This window comes from Triturus cristatus, chromosome 5_1, assembly GCF_964204655.1.
Source record: "Triturus cristatus chromosome 5_1, aTriCri1.1, whole genome shotgun sequence".
Taxonomy (NCBI): Eukaryota; Metazoa; Chordata; class Amphibia; order Caudata; family Salamandridae; genus Triturus; species Triturus cristatus.
In genome coordinates this window covers 564230265-564254190 of record NC_140587.1, presented here as the reverse complement: position 1 = coordinate 564254190, position 23926 = coordinate 564230265, and the positions used below count along the sequence as shown (strand labels likewise).

At 42.5% G+C, this 23926-nt stretch overlaps 1 protein-coding gene across 8 annotated transcripts in view; it reads right to left on the bottom strand.

Moving 5' to 3' along the window:
- The window catches only part of NCOA2 (nuclear receptor coactivator 2), a 1201189-nt gene that overhangs the window by 661719 nt on the left and 515544 nt on the right, over window positions 1-23926 (bottom strand). For all 8 annotated transcript variants that reach the window (XM_085605462.1, XM_085605466.1, XM_085605468.1 and 5 more), the window contains one exon: window positions 1917-2021. In XM_085605462.1, the coding sequence (XP_085461588.1) occupies window positions 1917-2002 (86 nt within the window). In that variant the 5' untranslated portion in view covers window positions 2003-2021. The remainder of the gene's footprint in view (window positions 1-1916; window positions 2022-23926) is intronic.

The window sequence follows — 23926 nt, the reverse complement described above, 5'->3', positions numbered from 1 at the left end:
TCAGTATACACAGATCTCAAACCTCCAGTCACAAGCTACAGCTGAGGATAAAGGTTCTTTGAATGTTCAAACTGAAGACACATTAAGATATACCCACTGTAGAGGCTTAGATCTCAAACTGCAGTAATTGTATTATCATGAAAAGCTTTATCAATATCGATGATGAAATGTCTATACTTGAATTATGAAGTGCGAGCCATAGTACCACGTGGACTTTGGCAACAATGAACGAGCATGAACAATAAGTGTACCCAAGTGTGAATGAATTATTGATCTAGTATCAGCTTTAAATATATTATTGAAATGCAATACAATTCCCCCCGTTTCAGAAAAAAATTTGTTCCTAACCACGATTTTTTTTTCTTTGGACCGGGGGTAAATAAAAAATTCCCAGCAATAAAAGTGTACACTATAGAAAAGGACGCCACCCCAAAACTAGCTTTTCATTTTCAGTAATACAGTGAATATGGTCCCAAATACAGAGCATGCAATTTTCACCAAGACACCCCATCTGCTGCCCAACATACGCAGAATCTGCATAACATGTCTATGCATCAATAACATGCCAAGGATGTGCATCATATGGTAGAGATTGTAAATAAATGTCAATGATCCTGACCTTACACCAGGATGCTCATCAGAAGCCAAGAGTGAATAACAGAGGCTAGAAATGTCCAGGCTGCAATTACCATGGTAATTATAAGGATGCTTTCAATATGAAAAGGATGGCCACCGTTTTTCAGTATCATCATGATGGCTAGGATACCAACAATATGTCAATGATGGTCATCATATGACAGGGGCAACATAATACCTAGAATGCCCTCCTAAACGTTCTACTTTAACCTCTGCAAGTGTCATTGTCACCTCAATCTCTTTTTTACTCCTCTTATGTTCTACCCAGGCTCATTCTTCGCCTCTATTCAAGTTTCTGATTCTTTCACCAATTTTTACAGCGTCTTTGTTGCCTGCATTATTTTGTTCATCTTTTTCTCCCTATCAAGCTTTCTTCCCCACTTCTCATAATTCTTATCAACTCTATCTCTAACCCATCATTTTATTTTCCTAGTCGAGTGGCTCCTCTTGCATCTCCTTCCCATCTCACTATCTTTTCCACCACTTCTATTCTATCTGAATCCACCCAGTTCTCTTCCACGAAGGTCTTTGCCTCCATCTTAAATTTATTTTCTCACCTACCCCGCTTTCTGTTACACTGCCCTGTTATTTATTTATGTACCTTCCCTTGCAGGCACCGTCATTCTTTCTTTACATCCCTTATTTTTCACGGTTTCTTTTTATTTATATATTGTTCCCTCTTTATCGCTTCTGTTCTTTCGTCATTTATTCTTTCCACTTTCTCCTCCTTTTTCTCATATTCGTTCTTTCTTTTTATGGCAATTCCTTTATGTAAACGAGAAGCACTGTCTGTTTTTTAGTTTGTCCGGAGCACAAATGAACCAAGCTACAAAAGTGGCTCATTTATTAATTACAAAATCAACTTGGAGTCCAGGCTAGTATGAATCAAAAGGCTGAATGATTCAAGGCTGAAACCAAGATGGATGATTGATAGCAAACATGGAAGGAATTGGCTTGCCCCTATTGTGCACTTACACTTTCTTCCTGGAATTAACCTCTTTTTACAAGTCGCCTGGATGGAAAAGGTTTTGAATCTGCAAGTTTTGGTCTCCTTTTCTACAAAATTATTTTCAAGACACTCCTTACATAGAAACCTCACCCTTCTCCTCCGTTTTATTTCAAGGTTATATTGCACTGGGACTTTCACCATTTGAAAAAGAAAACACCTTTGTATTAACTGTGATGTAATTCTTTGAGGCCACAGCATTATATATGATGCACGTTTTTTGAAGCATTTTAATTAGTCAACATTAACAATGTCTTTTGGACGAAAATCTAACCTGGGTCCATGCGGATCAGGGCATTCCTTGCGCTTTCCCAACTCTGCCCTTGATAGGTCAGAGGTATTTTCTCCAATTCCACTCATCTTGAAAACATATCAGCAACTACAAGGAAAAAAAAGCGATTTATTGAGAGCCAAAACATAGATTACTATAATTAACTGCATCTTCAGAAGCATTGATTCAACCTGTAAACAGAGCAGAACGTGCACTGTATAAATAGTCATTTCTTTGGGTGTGGTCTTGGAATGCTATAACTTTGGATCCTGCCAGGCTGAATAATACGTTTTTGCAGTTTTTCCGGCAGCATGACCCAGCATTAGAGAGCTTTCCCACAGAGCCACACTACATCTTACACATGTTTTTAAGGCACGCAGAGACTAAATGATTTGCCCAGGATCACAGGATGTTAAGCTGAAACCAGAATTGGAACCTGGTTCCAATGTTCTTTAAAGTAGGCAGCTCTAGCCAGTTGGCCCCACTCTTCCCTTCATGCAAAATGTTTACAAAACCAAAATTACAAATTAAAACAATGCACAGAACATTCGCCAGTGCTGCCAATTTTAACCAAATCTTGTAGATGAAACCTGCACAATGTCATGGTCTGAAAAGTCTGAAGGCTTGAAGGACCTCAAAAGATGGATAGCTTACTAACAAAAGAGGTATCGGGTGGGAGAGGAAATGGGAACACGATAAAAACAGCACTGTATCTAGTGAATAATACGCAGCTGGAGAGGGGAGTAAGGAGTCTTCTCGAAATGTTGAACACTAGTAGGTCATGTTTCTATCTTGCTGTACTCTCGTAACAGGATTAGCATGAAAAAAACATAATGGGGCCACAATCGGTGGAAATGCCCATGAAAAAAAATATTTTCTAACCATTTGAACCTTGAAGTCACCTCCTCGCCCTGCCAGCAGCAATGAAAGTTGCTTCTAAATGTAACCTGCACGTTTTCTTCAAGATCCTACTAGGTCCACCTTCTTACTGAAATTATACTTTTACTTCACGGCTGCGTGCTTTTCCAGGATGCCACCCACCAATCATTTCCAAGCACCAGATGACAGACTTGGAAGAAAAGTGAACAGAAGAACTGTAGAGCAAAAAAGAGTACATCTAACTACGACTGCTGTGGGTCAAGGAAGCTGCATGTGTGACTACTATTAACACATCACTAACTACATGAACAGCGGGCAATTATATACACTTTGTGACTTCCAAGAGGCACATTAAAGTGCCTGAACCCTTTGCATCACACGGTTTGAATGTGCGGCCATTCTTACTAGGTGTTTGTAGGGATAACTCAACTGATGCATATCAAATATCTTCATTTGTTTGCTTTATTATTTTAGGGCACAAAAATAGAAGCAAACTTTCTTGCGTAAAATAAAAAGAGGAATACTTAATGAAATAAAAAGAGGAATACTTAATGCAATCAAAAGTCTCAAACTCCAGCATCAGAGAAATGGTAGAACTGTGGAATAAGTAAGTAGAAAGCTCTATCAAGTACTTCTTTACAAATAATTTTGGAGCCTAGCATACGAACAAAGCTGTGAAATCGGCTGGTAAATTGCACCGACATAAGAAAGGCCTCCAAATTCAGTGAGGTACAATTTCATAATAGTGCACTTTGGTGCCAGATTAGATGATCAAACTTACTTTGGCAGTATAAACTTAAAGAAGCTTGCAAGATGTGCAGGATAGCTTTTCACATACGGCAAACACTTATATTTAATCTAGCATTGAACAGGTACTTGGTTAAGTTTGTTAGACGGTCATGCCATAATCTAAACTATACATATGACCAAAACATTTGTAACGTTTGCCGGTTTGAATAGATTATTTCTTGTAGTTGTGTCTAAGCTGCTCTACAGCTTCACAGTCGAGATAAAATGACTCCCAGAAGAAAAAGTCACTTACCTTTGGTAACAATATTTCTGGTGGACACTTAAATCTTCCTGTCGATTTTTCACCCTAGAAATAGCAGTCTAAGCTGAAAAGATGAACAACACTGAATAGTGTGCTTTTGTGTCCTGTGAAGCCCACAAAGAACTGATGAGCTACTCTGTCCTGTCTAGAACAGTTGAAAAATATAGGACACCTCACGCCAGGGTCCAGATTATGCAGCTATCTACTCTTTGGTGGGACGAGAAAGAGGACAGGAAGATGGGAGAGAGATGATCTGGCCCATTTGAAAAGCAGATATCCCTTTTTGAAGGACTATTATTTATCTGGGTAGCATATTGTGAATGGTGGACTGAAGTTAACCAAAGCTATGGGGTGCATTAATTCTCTGAGACAGTTTTCATTGTCAGAAGTTGGGCAGTGTATCAGTTCAAATGGGAATGCCATTAAAAAAGTCACTACACTAAAAAAAAAAAGTCACTACACACTATTCAGGTCCGACTGAGGAACAAATATTCCTAAACTTCCAGAACGTGTGCTACTAGTGGACTCTTAAACTAGCAAGGCCGGGTGGGGAGGCACGGGAATACAGGTAATAGCCACTTCTATACCTTGTTGGGAAGGCAACAGTGCTAAGAAAAGGCAAGACAAAGTAATTCAGACCTTCATACTCACACCAGTGAAACAAATGAGTGACCCCCATCAATGGTTTTTAAGACAGATTTCCTGGCAGGCAAGATTGTCTGCAACTTCATGTGGTAGACAGGACGACTCTAGCTGGTTCAGCTTAATCTCCAAGTGTGCAGCTGAAGTGCTTGGGGATTGGGATGGAGGCACTGTCCCATCCAGCTACAAGAATAGGTAGGTACATGCTGCAGGGGAGAAGCTGAATCCTGAATGTCAACAGAGCGGCACGCCAGATCCTCCTAGCTCAGTTTAGGGCAATCAGAGTCAACTGTGCTATCCCTTTCACAGGCTCTCTGGTGGAATCTCGTCTAGTAGGTTCCGGGACCAACTGAACCTGAAGGCATTCCCATGGAACCATTCAGAAGGGACCATATGGAAAAAAAGTAAGAACATTTCTTGTTGTATGCCTCGACAAAAAGATACATGCAAGAATAACGCAGTTTGAAGATCAAGTCTGTCACTTCAAGTTGCAACTTCCATTCAAGCTCCTCCAAGGAGAGGCCACTAACAGCATCTGCCCTCATCTTGAGGGAGTCTTCAAGAGGTGCAGGAAACTTGAAATTCTTTTATTGGTGACTACCCCAACCACGGCAAATTGTATCCCAGTGCAGAGCCATGACCCCACTCTGTCCTATCTCTATTGATATAGTGGTTGGTCATGGTGTTGTAAGACACTTTGAATGCTGCTCCCTGAGACTAAAGGGAAGAGAACCTTCACGGCAAAGAGGAGTGCCAGCAGATCCAGCACTTTTATGTGCAGGCACTGCTGTGACACAGACTGAAAGCCTTTAAGTTTTATATGGCGTGAACTAGGCCAGAAGGTATCAAAGCGCTTTACATGAGCACTAGTCGCTTTACAGAGGGACACATTCATTTTTGTTAGGTACAGGGAGACTAAGTGCTTTGCAAATAAAATCACAGGATGTTGAGCATCCCTGCCGAGACTCGAACCCGGTTCCCCAGCTTCGAGGTCGACCGCCCTAGCCGTTAGGCCACATCCTCTCCCCTCATGCTTCCCAGATTGACGATCCAGACAAACAAGGAGGCCTATGTGACTTGTGTAGCCTGCGCTTGTGGGGGACTAAATGAGGGGCATATCCATCAGTGCAGATCAGGATGGACTGAATGGAAGACAAACATCTCAACAGAGGCTTTCTTGGTGTTGAAGCCTCCTTTGTATGGCTGAAGTCACGCAGGGAAGTCAAAGCCTCACAGGGAAAAAAGGGAACCTTTTGTTTAGGCTTATAGTCTCAATTGATGAATTAAAAAAGTATTTTATCTTGCAGCAAGACTAACATTATCCTTAAAGATGCTGACTTTCCACTGCTGGGAAAGTTCAATCAATTCCTCAGCCGGAACCACTGAAGCCTTAACGCCAACTGAATTTTAGATACTGGTTAAGGTGTAATATGTAATAAAACCGCAAACTATCTTTTTTTTCAGAAAACATTATGCTGACAATATTCTTGTGAACTGAATTAATTGAGACACTTATTCAACAAAGATATTCATAATGTAGCTGTTTTTGTCTACCCAACATTTCATAAAAGTCTAAGTGACGCTTAGGTAAGAAAACATTTATATTTGAAGTTTGAAAAAACAAATCCTGAATCTCAGAATAGGTATGTATAGATTTGTTTGATAGCAAACTCCACTTAATACTGGGTAAAAGTAGTAGGTTTTGAGGATTTTCAAAATTAGCAGGTTATAGTGTAGAGCCATGAAAGGTAGGTGCATGTCAGAAGAGGTTGCTGCAAAATGTTTGCAATGCACATTAAGTTGGAACTATGTGGGTTCTCACTAACACTTTGCATGCCATTTCCACCCTGAAAATCCATGTAAATCCAACACAAAAAAATATGAATAGGCTAGAAAAATAACGAGGCATATTTGAACCTTACATTTAAACAAATGAAAATGGCACAGGGTAATATGCATGAGTGGTAACCAGTGATACTCAGACTGCCATTCCTCCTAAATAGACCATACAATTAGCATATTTTTGTCAATGAGAAGTCAGCCAAAAGAGGACCTAGTATTAGAAACAAACCATTTCCCTAAAGAACAAGTTACTTATCTTCAGAAACACTCTTTCTGATGTATACTCTGTCTAAACGCAGGCTCCTCAGCTTTACAATGTCTCCCAGCGCCACACTGAACCGGGGAGATTTTTCAGCGAAGAACCGGACACCTGTAGGCGGTGTAGTGCAGCTCCAAGTCCGCTCCACTCTAAAAGTGATAACTGGGGCCACGTTTAGGCACACATAAGCGCGCAGACGTCAGTTTCTTTCAGGAAATCTTGCGTGACTAAAACGGATTGTTCATTCCAGTGTGCTGATCTCTAATTTGCAACTCATAGACGGAAAAGAGTCTATTCCACGGAACGGAGGGAGGGAGGGCAGTGAAGAATCTGCAGTTAGATAGTGTGTCCACCAGAAAGAGCATTACTGAAGGTGAGCAACTTGTTCTTCTGATGAACATTTCTAACTACAGATTCATTGCCCTTAGAATAGATATCAAAGCAGTAGTTCCTCAGGTGGCGGGTCTGTAGGATGATTCCGACCAAAAGGTTCTGCAGGACCAAACGGCTACAAAACGCTTCTCCATCACACCTGGCTCTCAGGGCAGCAGTGCTTCATGAGTATGTGCACGGACACCCATGTTGCAAACAGACAAATATATAGGACAGACAGTCCACGTGGCAAAGCAGTGGTAGCAGCCTTGGAACTTATGGAAAGGATCCTCAACAAAGAACAAACTAAAGATGCTTGGAGGCTGCTGCCGAAGGGACAGGGGCCTGAGAAGTTTGCTGCCCATGTCGGCCTGGATCCTGTCATGTCCTCTAGCCAACACCAAAATGACTGGGCTGCCTGTTGTAGTGAATGGCCTTGACCTGTTCTTAAGGAAAAATCCCTATGGATACCTCCAGAGGGGTGAAAGTGTTGGGGATAATGCCTTGCGATGTGTAAAGACCAAGGGGGCGTGCAGTAGCTCTATTCTCCTTAAAGTGCTCAAGGCCAAGTCAGCCTTCTTGCCAAAGAGGAGAGAACAGTCGAAGGAAAGCCGACGAGTGACACCAGAACATCACAAGAGATATGAAAGTGCAGACCACACTTCCTAAGCAACCTGTAGTGGCCAGGTATGACTGGATTACATACTTGGCTGCATCCTAGTAATCTTCAAACTTTTGTGCCAAATTGCTGCAAAAATCCTTTAGAAGTGCTGGTAAAATCTCCACAACTGAAGGCTCATAAGGTGTGAGAGTACCTTGGTATCATACACCTGGTGTAAAATTGACATGAGGGAAAGAGTCACTGAAGAATATGTCCTCTTTCCAAATGCCTCAATTTTTTTCAACTCTGTCCAGGGGGTTTTGGGAAAAGAATTGGGATTAACCCTGCGATCAGAGGCCTGTACTACCAGACTCTCAGGAGCAGGGAGCTGCATTAGGAAGGCAGGGTCACCCAGAGGGTGTCTGTGATGACGTGCCACCTATGTGTTAATGGGTGGGCAAGAGCACGGTTTGGTCTCAGAGCCCATGTGGGTGTTGAATGGCAGTTGAGGTTCAGATGAGGATTGTATTGATTGTAGCCCTTATGTGAGAACGTTAGTTTTTAACTCAACTGAAGGCAATTGTTGATCTAAGACTTCAGGTGCTGACTTAGAGTCTGAATGAATTGGGGCTGGGTGCGTAGAGCCACAACTCGAACACGGCTTCCGCCAAGGTAGAGACAGAGTCAGCTTTGAGTCAGACATAACTATGGATCGACGTTCTCCTCCAGCATCGTCAACGTAGATGCCGGCATCAAAGCAGCAGAAACCGGTATTGATTATGGTGCCAGATATGGAGTCTGGTCTGGAGTCCGAGCCGAACCTTGAAACAAGATCAGGAGGCACAAAGTGCCAAAGGCGGACCCACCGGCCATAACTTAACTGGAGGCCTCCTTGGATCCATGGGGCCCAAAGGCATGCCAGAGGGACATGGATGGTTACCTAAGATGCAGAGCATGGCTTTCTTAAATGCATCATTCTGTGGTGGCGTCACCAACGGATCTCTGGGTGCATCAGAATCAGCTGCAGAATCTGCACTTCAGTAGGGGACTGGGACCATGGGGCACATTAACATCCTTGGGAATTCAGAGACAGAGGGTGGAGGATGGGACGAGTCCTGCTTGGACTTCTTGTGTTTCTTTTTGGACTTATAACTTATTCAAAGACTTGACACATGACAAAGACCTGTTGTGGGGGCAAGCCGCAAGATCAGGAATGGGTCCGGGTCCTTGACTTTGAGCGGGAGCTGCCCTTACACGACTTCAGCTGGTGCTCGGTGACATACAGCTTGGCTTTGCAATCCTAGTTAGCCTTCAGCTAGATCAGAGCACACAACTCGCACGACTTGGGAGTTGTGTCCCGATCCCAAACACTTAAGATACCCCCCTTGAAGATCTGACAGACATTTGTTTGTGATAGTCCCTACAATGCTTAAATCCTGTAGTTATAGGACGAGAACTTTCCCTTGCACACTGGTAAAATAATTTTTAAGAGGAAAAAAGCCCAGAAACAAAGGAATAGACGTCAGTGTGCTTGGATGGTGCTTGGGCACCTATATGTGGCTCTAGTCATTTCCAAGCTGGAGTAGAGTCGACATGGAGCTACACATCACCTTCTTGTGCACAGGGGCTGAGCTGAAAAATCTTCTAGATCAAGAATGGCACTTGGGGGTTACTCTAAAGGTAAGGAATCTGCAGTTAGAAATATCCATCAGAAAAGCAGGTTCTTAGGATCGTCTCTGAACCTAAAGTATTTCAAAGACAGCTGGAGTTGGAAGCAGGAATGTATTGCAAAGTTTGAAGACAAGCACAGACAAGAAACAGACTACTTTTCCTTGTCTCCTACATGAGGAGATTTGGATCCACTGATCTGGAAATGCACGAGTGACTATGGGAAGAGCTGGCCTTTCAGGTGCTCAGGGTATAGCGATAAATGGCTAAATCGGCAAGGGAGTCCTACGATCATGCAAGTCAAAACGGCTGGTGGTGCAATAGGAGACAGGAGGACTAACAGAGTCCCATCTGTGGGCCCCAAGCCTTTACACGGTTTTTGCATTCTGAACTAAATGGAGTCGCTGGAGCTTGGAAGAAACAAGTTTACTGAGTTCTAATAATCCAAAACAGAAATGTTGTGACTGCGGATATGCATTCATATCAAGTGGTGAACTGCAAGGCTTTTCTTAAGAGCCAAAAAAATAGCTGGATCAGAATAGATCAATACATTACAAACGCCCCCCACCCCCCCGAAAAAAATATAAAGGCGTGAGTTTTCAAAGCTTTTTCTTATTATTAGGAGGAGTGCTACAAATCACCAAGTGCAGTTTTGTGATGCTGTTTGGCCTCCTTTCCCGATAATGGAAGAAAATCAATATTCTGCAATCTTGTGTTCCCAAAACACTCAACTGAAAGTTTATGAATAAAGGTAAGAAAAGAAGCTACGTGATATTTTACTTCGCCAAATTTAATTCCCGAGTCATGACAACACTGAAGTTCAGTTACAGGGAAGCATATACAAGATTCTTCCCAATGCTCACCACAAATGCTTTAACACTCACAGCTTGTCCAGAAAGGATCGGTTTGAAAAATATTTTATTTCATCCTAACAAATTTGTATTTTACAATATACTTTTATGAACAAACAAGCCAAAGTACTTCTGGATTGTCAGTAAGGTAAAAGGAAGATCGTGCAAGAAGACATCAGATCAAACACAATACCTCCGAACATGGCAAGTTAAGAGTAGCAGAAGCAAGTTTCGTAGATTGATATTAACTGTATGAACCATCACAGCAGATCTGCCCCCAATTTACCAATAAAGGAAAGCGTGCAGGAAAATGGAACCCAAAATTAGGTCCAACTAATGTACTTGTGACAGTGTCTTATGGTCGGTCTCTTATAACACAGAGCACCCCACACAGTTGAACAAGATTTGCAGATTATACTGAACATACCAACTGTTCCGCTTAACTTAAGCCTTGTAGCTCATGGGTATCAAGTCCCTAAGGGTTGTGTGAAAAAACAGCGAACACGCCACAATCAATTAAAAATAAATGCATAAATAATTCAGTGGTGACCGGAAGCACCTGTGAGGTAGAATAAAGGAGGGACAGATTTTCTATGTTGTCACAATATTCCCACTCCAGCCCTTAGTTCGCTGCCTTTGTATCCAAAGATTGTAAATAATATCGATTTAGGCAAGATGATGTAATAAACGGCAGCCACAAAGCTTTCCTCCAGGTCTCCGATTATCTAATGAGTGTATCTGTGCTGCTAGAAGGATATTTTCATCCATTATGGTTCTCATTGTACAAAGTCTGCTTCCAAGTACTTTACAGCGAGGTGGGTGGTGAAGAGGGCCATGATAATGTTACTCAGGGGAGAGGCTTCAGGAGCCCTCAAACCCTTAAGCGGTCCCCAATTCAGCCCAAGGCCAATGGATATATGTTAGATATGGGATCATTAGGGGGTTCTCATATTCTGAAAGGGGTTCCAGCATTTAGTGTTACGGTACTGCTCACGGTTGTTATTAAAGTACAATATGTGGATCACAAATAGTGGGTATTCAGACCTTGGCAGCACTTCAGACATACAGTCTAGTATAATTTAGCTATCTGGTGAGGAAGGAGTTCTTAGGACACGAGTCTTCTCAAACTAAGTAGTACAGTACAAAGGCCACCTCTTCCCTATGCTCCCATTTCTTATGTAGAGACCACACTGCCATGGATTTTAAACCAGTATAGGCAAAGCCAATAGTCTTGCCTACGAGAGCGATTGGCTTTGGCAATGTTTTGTAGCCATGCTGCGCAGCAGTGGGGATGCTTTGCAGTCTGGGTAAAACAAATTTTAAAAAGTGTTATGATACTGTCAGGGCTAACACCACGGCCAGCTCCTCCATTAGGGCGGAGAGGTGTCGCCCTACTGCTTTATCGCAGTACGAGAAGCAGAAACATAAAACGGTATTTTAAATACCATTTTATGTTTCTGCTTTTCGCACTGCGAGAGAGCAGAAGGGTAGGCCTGGTTGGGGGCGGATGGGTGAGTCGGGGTGGAGTGGCTTGCCCAATGCTGTGGGCCCTGACTGTTTGTCGGACCTCGGGGGCCGACCAAACCAGTCATGCGCACTCTGGATTTTCTCTATGTCTGCTGTATGCAGCCTACATAGAGAAAATGGCCTCCCCATAGGCGCCCGGCTGGGCGCAGTCCTCCCCAATCACAAAGCTGCAATTGTGATTGGCGGAGGGGAGGGAGGCTGCCTTCTTCCTGTTCCTGCCTGAGGCAGGAAAGCAGGAAAACAGCAGGAAAACACGGGAACCGGCCAGGAGCAGAGGCGAGGGGGACCCAGTAACGTACATTATTTTTAACCCCCCCGTGCGAACCCCCTACCCGCGAGTCATGCTGGCCGCGACTGGCTAATACTCTTTTTTTTTTACCCCTTCAGTGCGGAGGACAGTTCCAGGCCATCCCCCACACCGGTGCTCGTGCGCTGAGGACAACTCCAGTTTGTCCTAGCACGTGAGGCAGGAAATCCCTCGGTGCGAGCACCAGCGGGATTTCCTTTAATTTATTTTAGTCTTGTGAGGTAGGGAAGAAATTCCTCAGCTCTCGAGGCCGAAATGACGATTGTGTGCATGGGGCACTGATTATTTCAGAAAAAGTGAAAGTGAAATGAGCGCTTATTTCACTTTCACTGTTTCAGTGATCAGGGCATACCTCAGCCCCCGAGCACCGAAGGAGATGGGAAAGCTATCACTGGAAAAGGGAGAACTTTCCCTTTATAATAGTACCTTTCCCTAGTGGATCCCTGCTTGGGGATCGCCACAAGAGGGCGATCAAAAAAGGTTCTTGTAAAGCGCACATACACTGGATAGGTTTCATGGCGCTGCTCTAAGGGGTGCCAGAAGCCTGGTAACTTACTCATATGCTTGTCTGAACAGCCAGGTTTTGAGGAGCTTCCTGAAGCTCAAGAGGTCTGTGCAAGATCTAATTTCGGAATGGCAGGGAGTTCCAGTATCTGGGGGCTAGTACGGCAAACCTAGCGACAGCCAGACGCTTCAGTTTGAAGGCGGGATTAGACAGAAGATGCATGTGGGCAGAACGCAGGTTACGCGTGGGCATGTGCCTTTGAATAAGGCTGTCAACAAATTAAGGGCTCCTGACATTTAAAGATTTGAAGATGAGGCAACCAACCTTAAAGGCATATTTCTGAGGTATAGGGAGCCAGCGCAGCTTCCTCATGAGGGGGGTGACATGTTGCCACCTATGTGGCTGAAAAATCAGTCTTGCTGCATGGTTCTGTACCAACTGCAGTCGTTCAGTTAAATAGACTGGAATGCCAAAATATAAGGAATTGGCGTAGTCTATATGGGACATTACCATAGCTACAACTATCTGTATTAGAGCTTCCTAGGTGAGAAATCTACTGATTTTTCTTATTTTTCTAACTGGAGGAAGCACGTTGAAATCACTGAGCCGATTTGGGTCTTCATTGTAAGATCGCAGTTGATTATTACCCCCAGACTTTTAGCAGAAGAGGATGGGGTAGGAGGCTGTCCCAATTCCTTTGGCCAAAAATGAGGGCTGTATGGGTTCCCCCAGTTAGGATCAATTCGGTCCTATCCAGATTACGTTTCAGGTGATTGCTGTTCATACAGTCCCGGATGAACAGCATAGTGGTCTGAAATTCATGGACAGATTCAGGGGAGTTACTAATGGCAAACATTAGTTGGAAATCGTCAGCATAGTTAAAGGTACACGCTTTCCTTTCTTTCAAGGCACAGCTCAGTGGGAGAAGATAGAGGTTAAACAGATGGGGGGGGAAGTGAGGAGCCCTGCAGGACTCGACATGTAGTCATCTTAGGGGCTGTAAACTGGCGTATGCGAACTGACTAAGATCAGTTTTCCAAAAAGGAACTTATCCAGTCAAGGGCAGAACCCTTGATTCCCAAGTTTCTGACACGGTCGATCAATATATCGTGGTCGACCGTGTCAAAGTCTGCGGAGAGTTCCAGCAACACCAGATCCTGCGGGGAGCCCTTGTCGGTCTCCTTCCGTAGAGTGTCTAATACGGTCAGAATAACGGACTCTGTGGGGTGTGCTCGACGGAACACTGCTTGATGGGGATCGAGATATTCAGACTGTTCCAAGAAGGCAGAAAGGCATCTGGGTACATGGGCTTCAAGTACCTTGGCCGAGTATGGGAGCAACGAGATTGGGTGATAGTTCTTCAGGATTTTGGGATCAGGCCCTAGCTTCTTCAGGAGGGGGACAACAATTGCCTCCTTAAAAGTGTCGGGAACGTAGCCCTGGGACAGTGACTCGTTCAGAAGGGATAGGGCTGGTCAAGGTAGAGCCGTAAAAGCTGCTCTTAAGATCCAGGGCGGACAGCAATCCTTGGGAGAGCCCGATTTTACCTTGGACAACAGGTTCCGGAAAACTTTGTAACTTATTGTCGGGATTTGTTCAATGGTACAAGGGTTTGTTAGCGTAGTCGAGCATGCCTCGTGGGTTAGGCATGTGGGGATGTTAGCCTTAATAGCCGTAATTTTGTCAATGAAGATGTTCAAAGAGTCGCATAACGTTTGAGAAGGCGTGGGTTTTATTGTCACTCTGTCAGGAATGGACAGTTCATTAACAATCAAGAAAATGTATTTTGACCCGTTAGTAGAGGTCAGGATTTTGGAAGAAAAATATGCTGCTTTTGTGGTCAGGATAGCTTTTCTATAATCTTTTAGTGCGGCTAAGTAGATCTAAGTAGCAATGGGCTAGTGTTACCTTCCCGAGTCTAACAGTCTTTCTATCCCCCCCCCACCCCCAGAAGCAGACTGAAGGGTTCTTTACCTTGCATTTCTGTGACAAACTTCGGGAATCATCAGGAATCCACAAAATTCATACCACCCAGTGTTCCCTCACTTGTCTTGATAAAAGTGCTACCTCACTTGTGTGACTTGGCTTAGTGCCCCCAATGGGTACAAATCAAACCCGGGTCAATGAGTCGCTCCACGAGACTCGTATTGACCTTGGTTTGATGCCTGTCAGTTGTGTGCACTAGACACAGCCACACAAGTGAGGTAGCATTTTTATTGGGAGAAATGAGGGATTGGCAGGTAATAGGAAATGTGTGGCACCCTGCAGAATCTACAACTTTCAATGACAGAAATGTGATGAAAATGTGTTTTTTCGTCTGTTTGAAGTATCCAAGGGCTTCTGGGTAAGAAAACCTTTTGAAAACCATGCAATACACCCCACACTCAGGATTCCCCCGGGTGTCTAGTCTTCAAAAATGTAAGTTTGCTAGGTGTCCTTAGGTGCCGGCTGAGGTAGGGCCCAAAATCCACAGCTAGCCGCATTGCAAAAAAAGGGTCAGCTTTCAGTTGAAAAGTGTGGTGACCATGTTGTGTTTTGAGGCCTTTCCTGTGGCAGGCACTAGCCCTACCCACACAAGTGAGGTACCATTTTTATCGGAATACTTTGGGAATATTGGGTGATAGGAAATATGTGGCTCCCCACAGATTCCTGAACTTTCCATCAAAGATATGTGAGGAAAATGTGTTTTCTAGTCAAAGCAGGTTTGCAAAGGGTTTCTGGTCAAGAAAACATTTTGATAGCCCAACAGGTCACCCCACACTGGATTCCCCTATGTCTCTAGTTTTCAAAAGCGAACAGGTTTGCTAGGTTTCCCTAGGTGCCTGATAAGCTAGGGCACAAAATTCACAGCTACCAACATTGAGAAAAAAGGGTCAGTTTTCAGTGAAAATAAAATTGATGTGTCCATGCCGAGTTTGTGGCACTTTCCTATCACTGGCACTAGGCCTACCCACACAAGTGAGGTACCATTTTTATTGGGAGACATGTGAGAATAGTAGAATATTTTTGTTATTACCAATTATATTTCTCTGCATTTGTGCCTTCCAAATGTAAGGCAGTGTGTAAGAAAGAATTTTTGGATAAATGCCCTCTGACTCGCACGGTAAAATGGATGCCTAACACATTCAGAGATGTAAACATAGCCACTTCTCATAAACTCTAAATATGGTGTCTATTTCAGAAACACATCCGTTTCTTTGACTTTTTATATTTTTCCATTTGAATTTCTCTATATCCAGTATACAATGAAACAACATTGCAAGGTGCAGTTCAGTGTGGGTACAACCAGAAGGATCTAGCAGACCTAATGGTATATTGCTTTTGTAAATTGGCCATCGTGACAAGAAGTTACAAATGAAAATGTCACTAATGACCGTTTTTTCGCATATATTTTCATTTTATTTCAACAGTTTGTTTTGGAAAACCTAGAAGGATCTAAACAACTCACCACTTGCTGAATTTACAATTTTGACTGCTTGCAGAAATGTATAGCTTTACCAAATCACTCGTGGGTTTCACCCTGGTTTCCATCACAAACTGGAAGAAGTTGGAAAGAACAAAAAAATGCCAAAACTGTGGCGCGATCCATCTTCTGTTGATCTGTCTGTTTCAGACCATGAGTCCAGACAATACTAATTTTCATGTACTAAACCATGTAATCACGGTCTGAAAATTAGTTTACATTACGCAACTGATGGATGAGAATTTCCATTACCTGTGCTGCTTGGCAGTCTGTGCTTTTTTTGGTGATACAGCAGCACTGCCGAAGAGCACGGATAAATCTTTAGTCACTTGTGATATGTCCGATATTGTTTCACCTTCTTTGAAGGTGGTGATATTTAAATTCATGCTATCTTCTTTGTGTGCCTTTCTTAATGGCATCCAGCAGACAATACCCAACGCCACAGCTTACTTATTCAATAATACAGTGTGTTTTTATTCTTTACCTTATATATCTAATAAGGCGCTTTATGCAAATGTGCATTTAAATTTTCGTTCCGGGCACGCATTTGTCTACATACATTTTAGACATTTCAGTGTAGTAGGCTATTCATATAGATAGGCGCTTGAGCGTCCTAAAAATGTAGTTTAAAGTGCTATGCAAATGCTACAGTACAATATTATGCTGTCTCAGTTGTATATCTTCCTCGGTTTCTATCAAATGACACTATCATTACACTCCACCCTCTACATGCCTACTCCACGTCGCATGTCTATCTGTTGACATTCTCTATTATAGTATTTCTGCAAACTGGACAGACCTAACCTCATAAATCATAGACTTTCCCTTGAAAACATGCCACTGCAATCCAACAATAACTAATTTCCATTATCTTATCCATCCCACAAACTATCTGCATGAAATGCACTACTGATCACACCCAAATCCAATTACTTTATTTTACCATAAACAAACTGGAGTAAATGCATGGTATTGTTTCTTTGCAAGCGCAAAACTAACTCCAATAGCCACTTATAACCAATGACCACTGGATTAATCACAAATGTTGGGTTCCAGAGTACCTTGCAACTAGCATAAAAAACTTCAACGCCTTGTCAAGGGTAGTAAGTGCAATATTTCTAAATACATTTACAATATAATACAATACGGTAAGTCACCTAGTAGCTCCATGATCTTACAAAGAAACTCCAGTCTTCGTCCTCCTTCCTCTATACGGTCACGGGAGAATGTATTTTAGCTCACATATAGGTTAAATCATACGACAAAGTCAATACAAGTGAACGATAAAGATACAGGTCACTGAACGCCATTGGTTTAACCCCTTCGGTGCTCATGACGGAATGGTTCCGTCATGACCCACGGTTGAGCTGTGCTCATGACGGAACCATTCCGTCATGACCACGCCCGCGCAAGATTCCGCCAGCACAGCGGCGGAATCTGCGCAGCATCGAAGGGGTTAATACTGTTTGTTTCTCATTTCATTTTGGACTGACAGGTCTAACGTCCTCGTTGTCTATTGGGACGTTTCTGTTCAGGTTTAGTCCCCGAAGCCCAGACTATGCTTTGACAGATGAAGCCACAAGCAAGGGCTGGATCAGCTGGCTCCCACATATGTTGGCCTGCTGTGAAACGGACAAATGAGAACAGCATTGGAGACAGGTGACCTCAAGGCCTTTTCATAAGTATGCCTGACGTTGTATGACAGATCAAAAAAGGGACTAGAATTAGAAAGCAAAACCCAAGCTTATTTTCTGAAGTGTCAGGGGGGTATAATGTCTACATTTTAAAGAGAATATCTTTTCTTAGGGTCTTTCTGAGAACAAGGTGTGAGCAGCATTACTGGATACTTTCTTTGTGTGTGGCCCACACTGCCTCTCTCCCCCTTCACTCCCCCGGTTTTTGCTTTTGCGACCCGACAATCAGAAGTCTGGTAACAGACTCCCTGTGCTGTGGGTTAACTGTCCTGTGCTCACCGCACTACACCTATTTAAGAGTTGTGGACACATGCGGAGGTACTGAAGACGGGCCAGGCGCAGTGCAGGAAAAATAGCCCCTTTAAATACAGATTTGCCTACTAACAGTGCACAGACTTCAAATATGGGACGGGCTCTTACAGGTGAAATCCAAGGTCTTGTGTACAGTGATTGTTTTTTCCCCTTTTACTTTGTCAGCGATTGCAGCATAACTGGCAGCAGCCATACTGCCACATCTTTTATTGTGCTGGTCTTTAGGATACAGTGCCATGTTTGGAGGGCCCACTTTGGAGCCAGTAATTACGTGAGACAGCATTTTGATACTCGCCAGAAGAATCATTTGTAAAACAAATACCCAGCCTCAGTTTAGTGACACATTATTCTTCAGAGATTTTGGATGCCGGCACCTGGATATGAAGTTCTGACATTTTATATTTTCGAGAGATGCACCAGATATATTTCTAATGCTCCTCGTTGCTTGTATAAAGATTCAACAATTACCGCATCTAATCAGAGATACCTTTCTCCTTATGCTTTGACATTTTGTTCTGTGGGCACTTGGTACATAGCACACATGGATTGTTGTGATGGAGTGCCCAATGCTAAATGTCTTGCCCATTTTTTTTTTCAAGACCCTAAGATTTTGTCCCTACCTTCTCGTTTATGTAAAATAAAACTATAGCGCAGTCTGTCTGTATGTCTATAACTTTTCCTTGTACCAGACCTTGGTAAGCTTTTAATGTTAAACATACAACCTTTTGTTCGAAGGCATTTCTGTCTAATGAACTCAGACTTGCACTTTGCCTACTTGCAAACCCAAACCTGTATGTGATGCATCTATTCCCACTGTTACTACTGGGGCTGTCTATGAACATTCAGCCCTTTATGTTGTTTTGCGCCCAACACATATGTTCTCTGTGACAGCTGCAAGATCCTCCCTGTGTCTGATACCACTGATTTCAGAACCAACAACGTCTCTTTTGGTCTCATTTGTAGTCTTGCACAATTATAACATAGTTCAAATACTTTCATTACAGTTCTCAATATCAGAGGCTGAGACATCAAGGAGTGGTGAACTCGTCTCTGGAACTGGTACAGCCACTGTTGTCTGTGTGTTTAACACTGCTCATAAAAGGGTGTTCTGTAGAGATCGGATTGAGGAGGGCTTTTTCATACAGTAAGTTGACTCCAATTTCTAAAGCAGTTACATAACTTGATCTATGCTGGTTAGGTACTGATGAAAAGGGTTCTTCCCCCTTTAACAGTCAGTCGAACAGGTATTGATATACGCGGATGGTCCATTGAATGATGCTGCCCTTACTCCTAAACATTCTGTAAACACTATTGGTGCAGAACTGACTTCGAAAGACAAAACTTTAAATTGACAATGAAGGTGCCCATCATAAAATTTGGGTTTTCAATATTCAGACGGGCATTTATGAGATGTACAACCGAGATTTCTCCTTTTTCCAGCAAGGGGTTAACAAACTTGTTTAAGAACCATGGTTTTGTACCTTAAAATATATGGAGTAAACATTCTTGCGGCATTAGTTGTAAGGCATCTCCTCCCTCTTTGTGTTAGGCATGCAGAGGGCAGCATGATACAATTGTTTGCTGGATAGCGGATTACGTTTTGGGAATTTATTTCTTCTCCTGTCTTTAAAGGACAGTTTCACTTAGTCGCTTTGCTGCAAGTGAGTCAGCTGAGTCGATGCTTGGTTTCCAGCAAATAATTGATTACTGAAAAAACGAAACAACCAACCTTTCCCCATTATTTGCACTTGGTGATCATCAGCGAAAGGTAACACGAGTCTCCAATGCTGCAACTATTGCACTTTGAGACCCACAAAGTGGGCAAAAAAGACCAAAGTGCAGAGTAAACCCCCTTATCAAACACACTGTATTTAAAAACCTACACCCAATATCCCTGCTGCCGTTTGTAGCAAAGGTTGCGGAGAAAATTACAAATAAACAACTAACTGATCATATTAATAAATACAGTCTACTGCACCCTTCACAATCAGGTTTCAGAAGCGCACACTCAACCGAGTCGGCATTACTCTATGCCACGGAAGCACTAAGGAAACTTGCTGATGAAGGAGAAACTGCTGCTCTGATCCTTCTCGATCTCAGTGCAGCTTTTGACACCGTTTCCCATCAACTGCTTCTACTGAGATTGTAAGCATGTGGCATTAGGAACAAAGCCCTGTGCTGGTTGAGATCTTTCCTCTCTGAACGTAGCTTCAGAGTGGCTCAGAAGCCCTATCTATCAAAGAGCATGTCTCTGGAGCAGGGGGTCCCTCGAGGCTCTATTTTGAGTCCGACCCTCTTTAACCTATATGTAGGCCCTCTGGCTGAGCATGTGGAACAATATAATGTGTCAATCGTCTCATATGCGGACGATACACAGCTAATTGTCCTACTATCTCAAAAGGAGGAACAAGCAGCCACTCGTTTTTCACAATGCCTATCAGAGGTGGCAAATTGGATGTCCAACCATTGCCTCAAACTAAATGGGAATAAAACGGAGGTAATGATTGTGGGTAGATCACCAACTATTTGGTCATCTGCTTGGTGGCCAGTCTCTTTAGGTCAACTGCCTAACCCTAAAAATGAAGTAAAAAATCTAGGAATCTACTTTGACTCTAAATTGAGCTTTATCAACCAGATACATAGGGTTGCAGGCAAATGCTATGGAGCTATCAAAGTTTTGAGGAAAATACTCAATCTCTTGCCTTCTAGCGCCAGAGAAACCATTATACATACGACAATAACATCACAACTGGACTATGGCAATGTTCTATATCTGGGAACTACGAAGGGTGGAATAGCAAAACTACAGAGGGTACAAAATGCCGCTGCCCGACTAGTGCTTGGCCTTCCCAGAAGGGCGAACTCACAGAACGCCCTGGAAAAACTCCACTGGTTGCCAGTAGGAAAGAGGGTTATTTTTAAGGCTCTGTGCTACGGACATCGCATCCTTATGAAGTCTGGCCCCAAATACCTACACTCTCTCCTTACTGAATACATACCTGGTCGGACCCTACGATCCTCGGATATGGCCTTGGTAAAACCACAGAGGATACATAAAGCCAGAATGGGAGCTCGCTCATTCAGATATATAGCTGCTAGGACCTGGAATACTCTGCCACTAACCCTTAGAACAGAGACGTCCGAAAGACACTTCCGCAAGCAGTTAAAAACATGGCTGTACAGCAAGACGGAACCCTCACAAACTCAGAACTAGCGCCCATCTTGTTTTTCATGTATCAATTCTTTCTCACTTGTGTCATAGCACGGGGACACACCGGTGTGGTGCGCTCTATAAATGTATTAAACTAAACTAAAGCAATTGGATATCATGTGCGTTATTTTTAACATTAAGAGTTTTAGGGCACACTCAAAGGAGTTTGCAATACATTTAAAAATACTGGACAGAATATGCTGTGATAGGACCAGACTGCATAGTAGGGAATGGGCCCAGTTAATGTTCTGTTTGAAATGTGTAAGGAAAGAGTACATTATTTCACAAACTTTGTTCCTGTGCTAAAACAAAGCAGGACTGACTGTTATAGGGGGAAATAAGGAGGATACTGGATTGTGATTTTCCTTCGACACCTCAGTTTTGTCTTGAAGGGCATTCTGTGTGACGAAGATTTACCCAGAAAACAGTTGATGTTGGCGTTTGTGGTAGCGAAAAAAGACTTGTCATGGTATTGGGGGATTCCGAGAATGCAAACCAAAAGACAAATGTCAGGGTGTCAGATATGTACATGGACCCAGAAAAAGTGACATGTGAAGCAAGAGGCTGCCCAAGAAAATGTAATTAAGTATGTGGATGGTGGAGGTAATTTATTGACTAGAACAGAATGATCAACACTAAGAACTGCAAATAGCAGATCTTCTGAAAATGACACTGTGAATCATTCAATAGAAAAGCAGAGAAATAGAGCCCTTATCATAAACAATTATTAACTATTGAATATGGTAAAATTGTATAAAAAAGATTTTGCATTGTGGATGATTAGCTTGTCCTTGTGTAGTAATGATGTGCTGTAATGTATGTACTTTAGAATTGCACTGGCATTCAGGAATTGTTATGAATCATATATGATAAAAACAAATTTAAGTTAAAAATACGTTTTATGAAAAGAAAGGTTAAAACGTAGATTTGTGCATGTTTAGTCACTGTCCCAATTGATGAGAAAAAAATGCACCAGCTCTTGAAAATCAACTGAGCATTGTGGAGAGAGTCTGCAGTCTGAAGTTTTTTAAATGAAAGACTCAATCAAGACACAACAATGAGAGCTAAGGCACCTTTGGATTTAATGACTCAAATGAATTGCCAGGTTAACACTTGAAATCCACCTACGTTGGAAACACTAAGGTCCCTTTAGATGATTCTCTTAATAAAGAGTACTAGAAATTGAAGAAGATCATCTTAGTGGGTTAAGATGAGTTGAGAGCCAAAAGGTTTATCTTTGATCCTGGACATTGTCTGATATGAAGCAGAAACTTTAAAAGATGCAAGGTGTACAGGGAGAGAATAAACTGAATAAAACCAACTGATGATCTGCCACTGGTTACTTAACTTCTACTAAATGATAACGTATTCAGTAACAATCCTGAGGAACTGATCTAGGAGACAGCTGAATTAATACTCAACTGCATCTGGCATGTCAAACAAGAGCAATTAACTGCTATAACTGATCCTATGATGGGGACACTTATCGCTACAGAAACTTCACTGGGTAGGCAGTCTTCCAAAATGGGCATTCAAATAACAGTGGAAGCGAATGTAAGGTCAGCAGCTTACCTCAACAGCCAGTACGCTAGTTAAATGATATGGCAACAAGTTTAAAATTACACAAGGCAGAAGCGGGTGGAGACTTCCTAATGAATTCTGACTTGGTGTCAAAATAAAGGACCTTTCCACTTGAGCAGTCTGAGCAACTGGCTCAGGAGTCATGAGCACAGTCCTTTCACTAAGGGTCCTAGACAGAGGACAGATTTGGGTGTGGCAATAACAAAGGAAGGAGCAAGAAGCATCGAGGGCTTCAGCTATACAGGGGGTGCATTATAAAAGACAAAGGGCAGAAATATCTAGACAATCACTTCAGTCAGTCTCCATTAGAAAGTGGCAAAATAAAAAATTTAAAATGTTAAGTTTTATTAACCAATACCAAATTGGAATCCAAAAATATCAAATGACACGCACGGAAAAAGAGTAGCACTTCCAACTGAAAACGGACAGAAAACATCTAACAAAGTTCATTTTATTAATGCCAATATCAACTGACTCCTGGAATAGGTAAAGTTATGGAAGTAGGAAAGGCCACAATAAGGGGTACCATGGAGAATGATAAGGGAGGGTCTGCATAGTGCTTCTATGGAGAATGGCAGTCTGAGACTGAGGAGAAGGTGATTTAAAGGCAAATGATTAGCAAAGTAGGATCATCTTGAGAAATGCTGAAACATGAGGTAAGGCTATTACAGCTTTAATAGTGGACCTAACATCAAGAAGGAAATACTTTCACACAGCACTAGTCATATTGGACAAGATACCTTAGGTAAAACAGAGGTTATAAGCTCATTCAAAGATAGAGGACAACCAGAGAGTAAAACAACCAAAGGTCTAGAATTCTACCTGAATACAAGTGCAAATTTGCCCCAGGGAACAGTCAACATTTTAGTAATAGTCAGAATGTTAGCAAAGCTAAGGCATCGTTGAATATGAACGTAAATCACATCACGGTTGGCAATTTTACCCCCTCATACAGTTCAGAAAGTGACCATAACATTTTAAATAATAGAAACATTATTACTCAAGAATATATCTCCATTAGGTACCACTGAATCCAGGAATGCAATAGAAGTATGTTTCTGCCCACAAAGGATGGGCCACAGAAAGAAGGAACCAAGGTCAGTTTCAGAACAAAGACTTTATGTAGGGTTAGTGTGTCAAATGATGAAGTGTACTATAAATGTGTTTTAGGAAGGAGAAGTTAACCATCTCCTCTGGTAGTAGAAATGTGATACGTTCTGCAAGTTCATAGTTCGGCTCACCAACCAA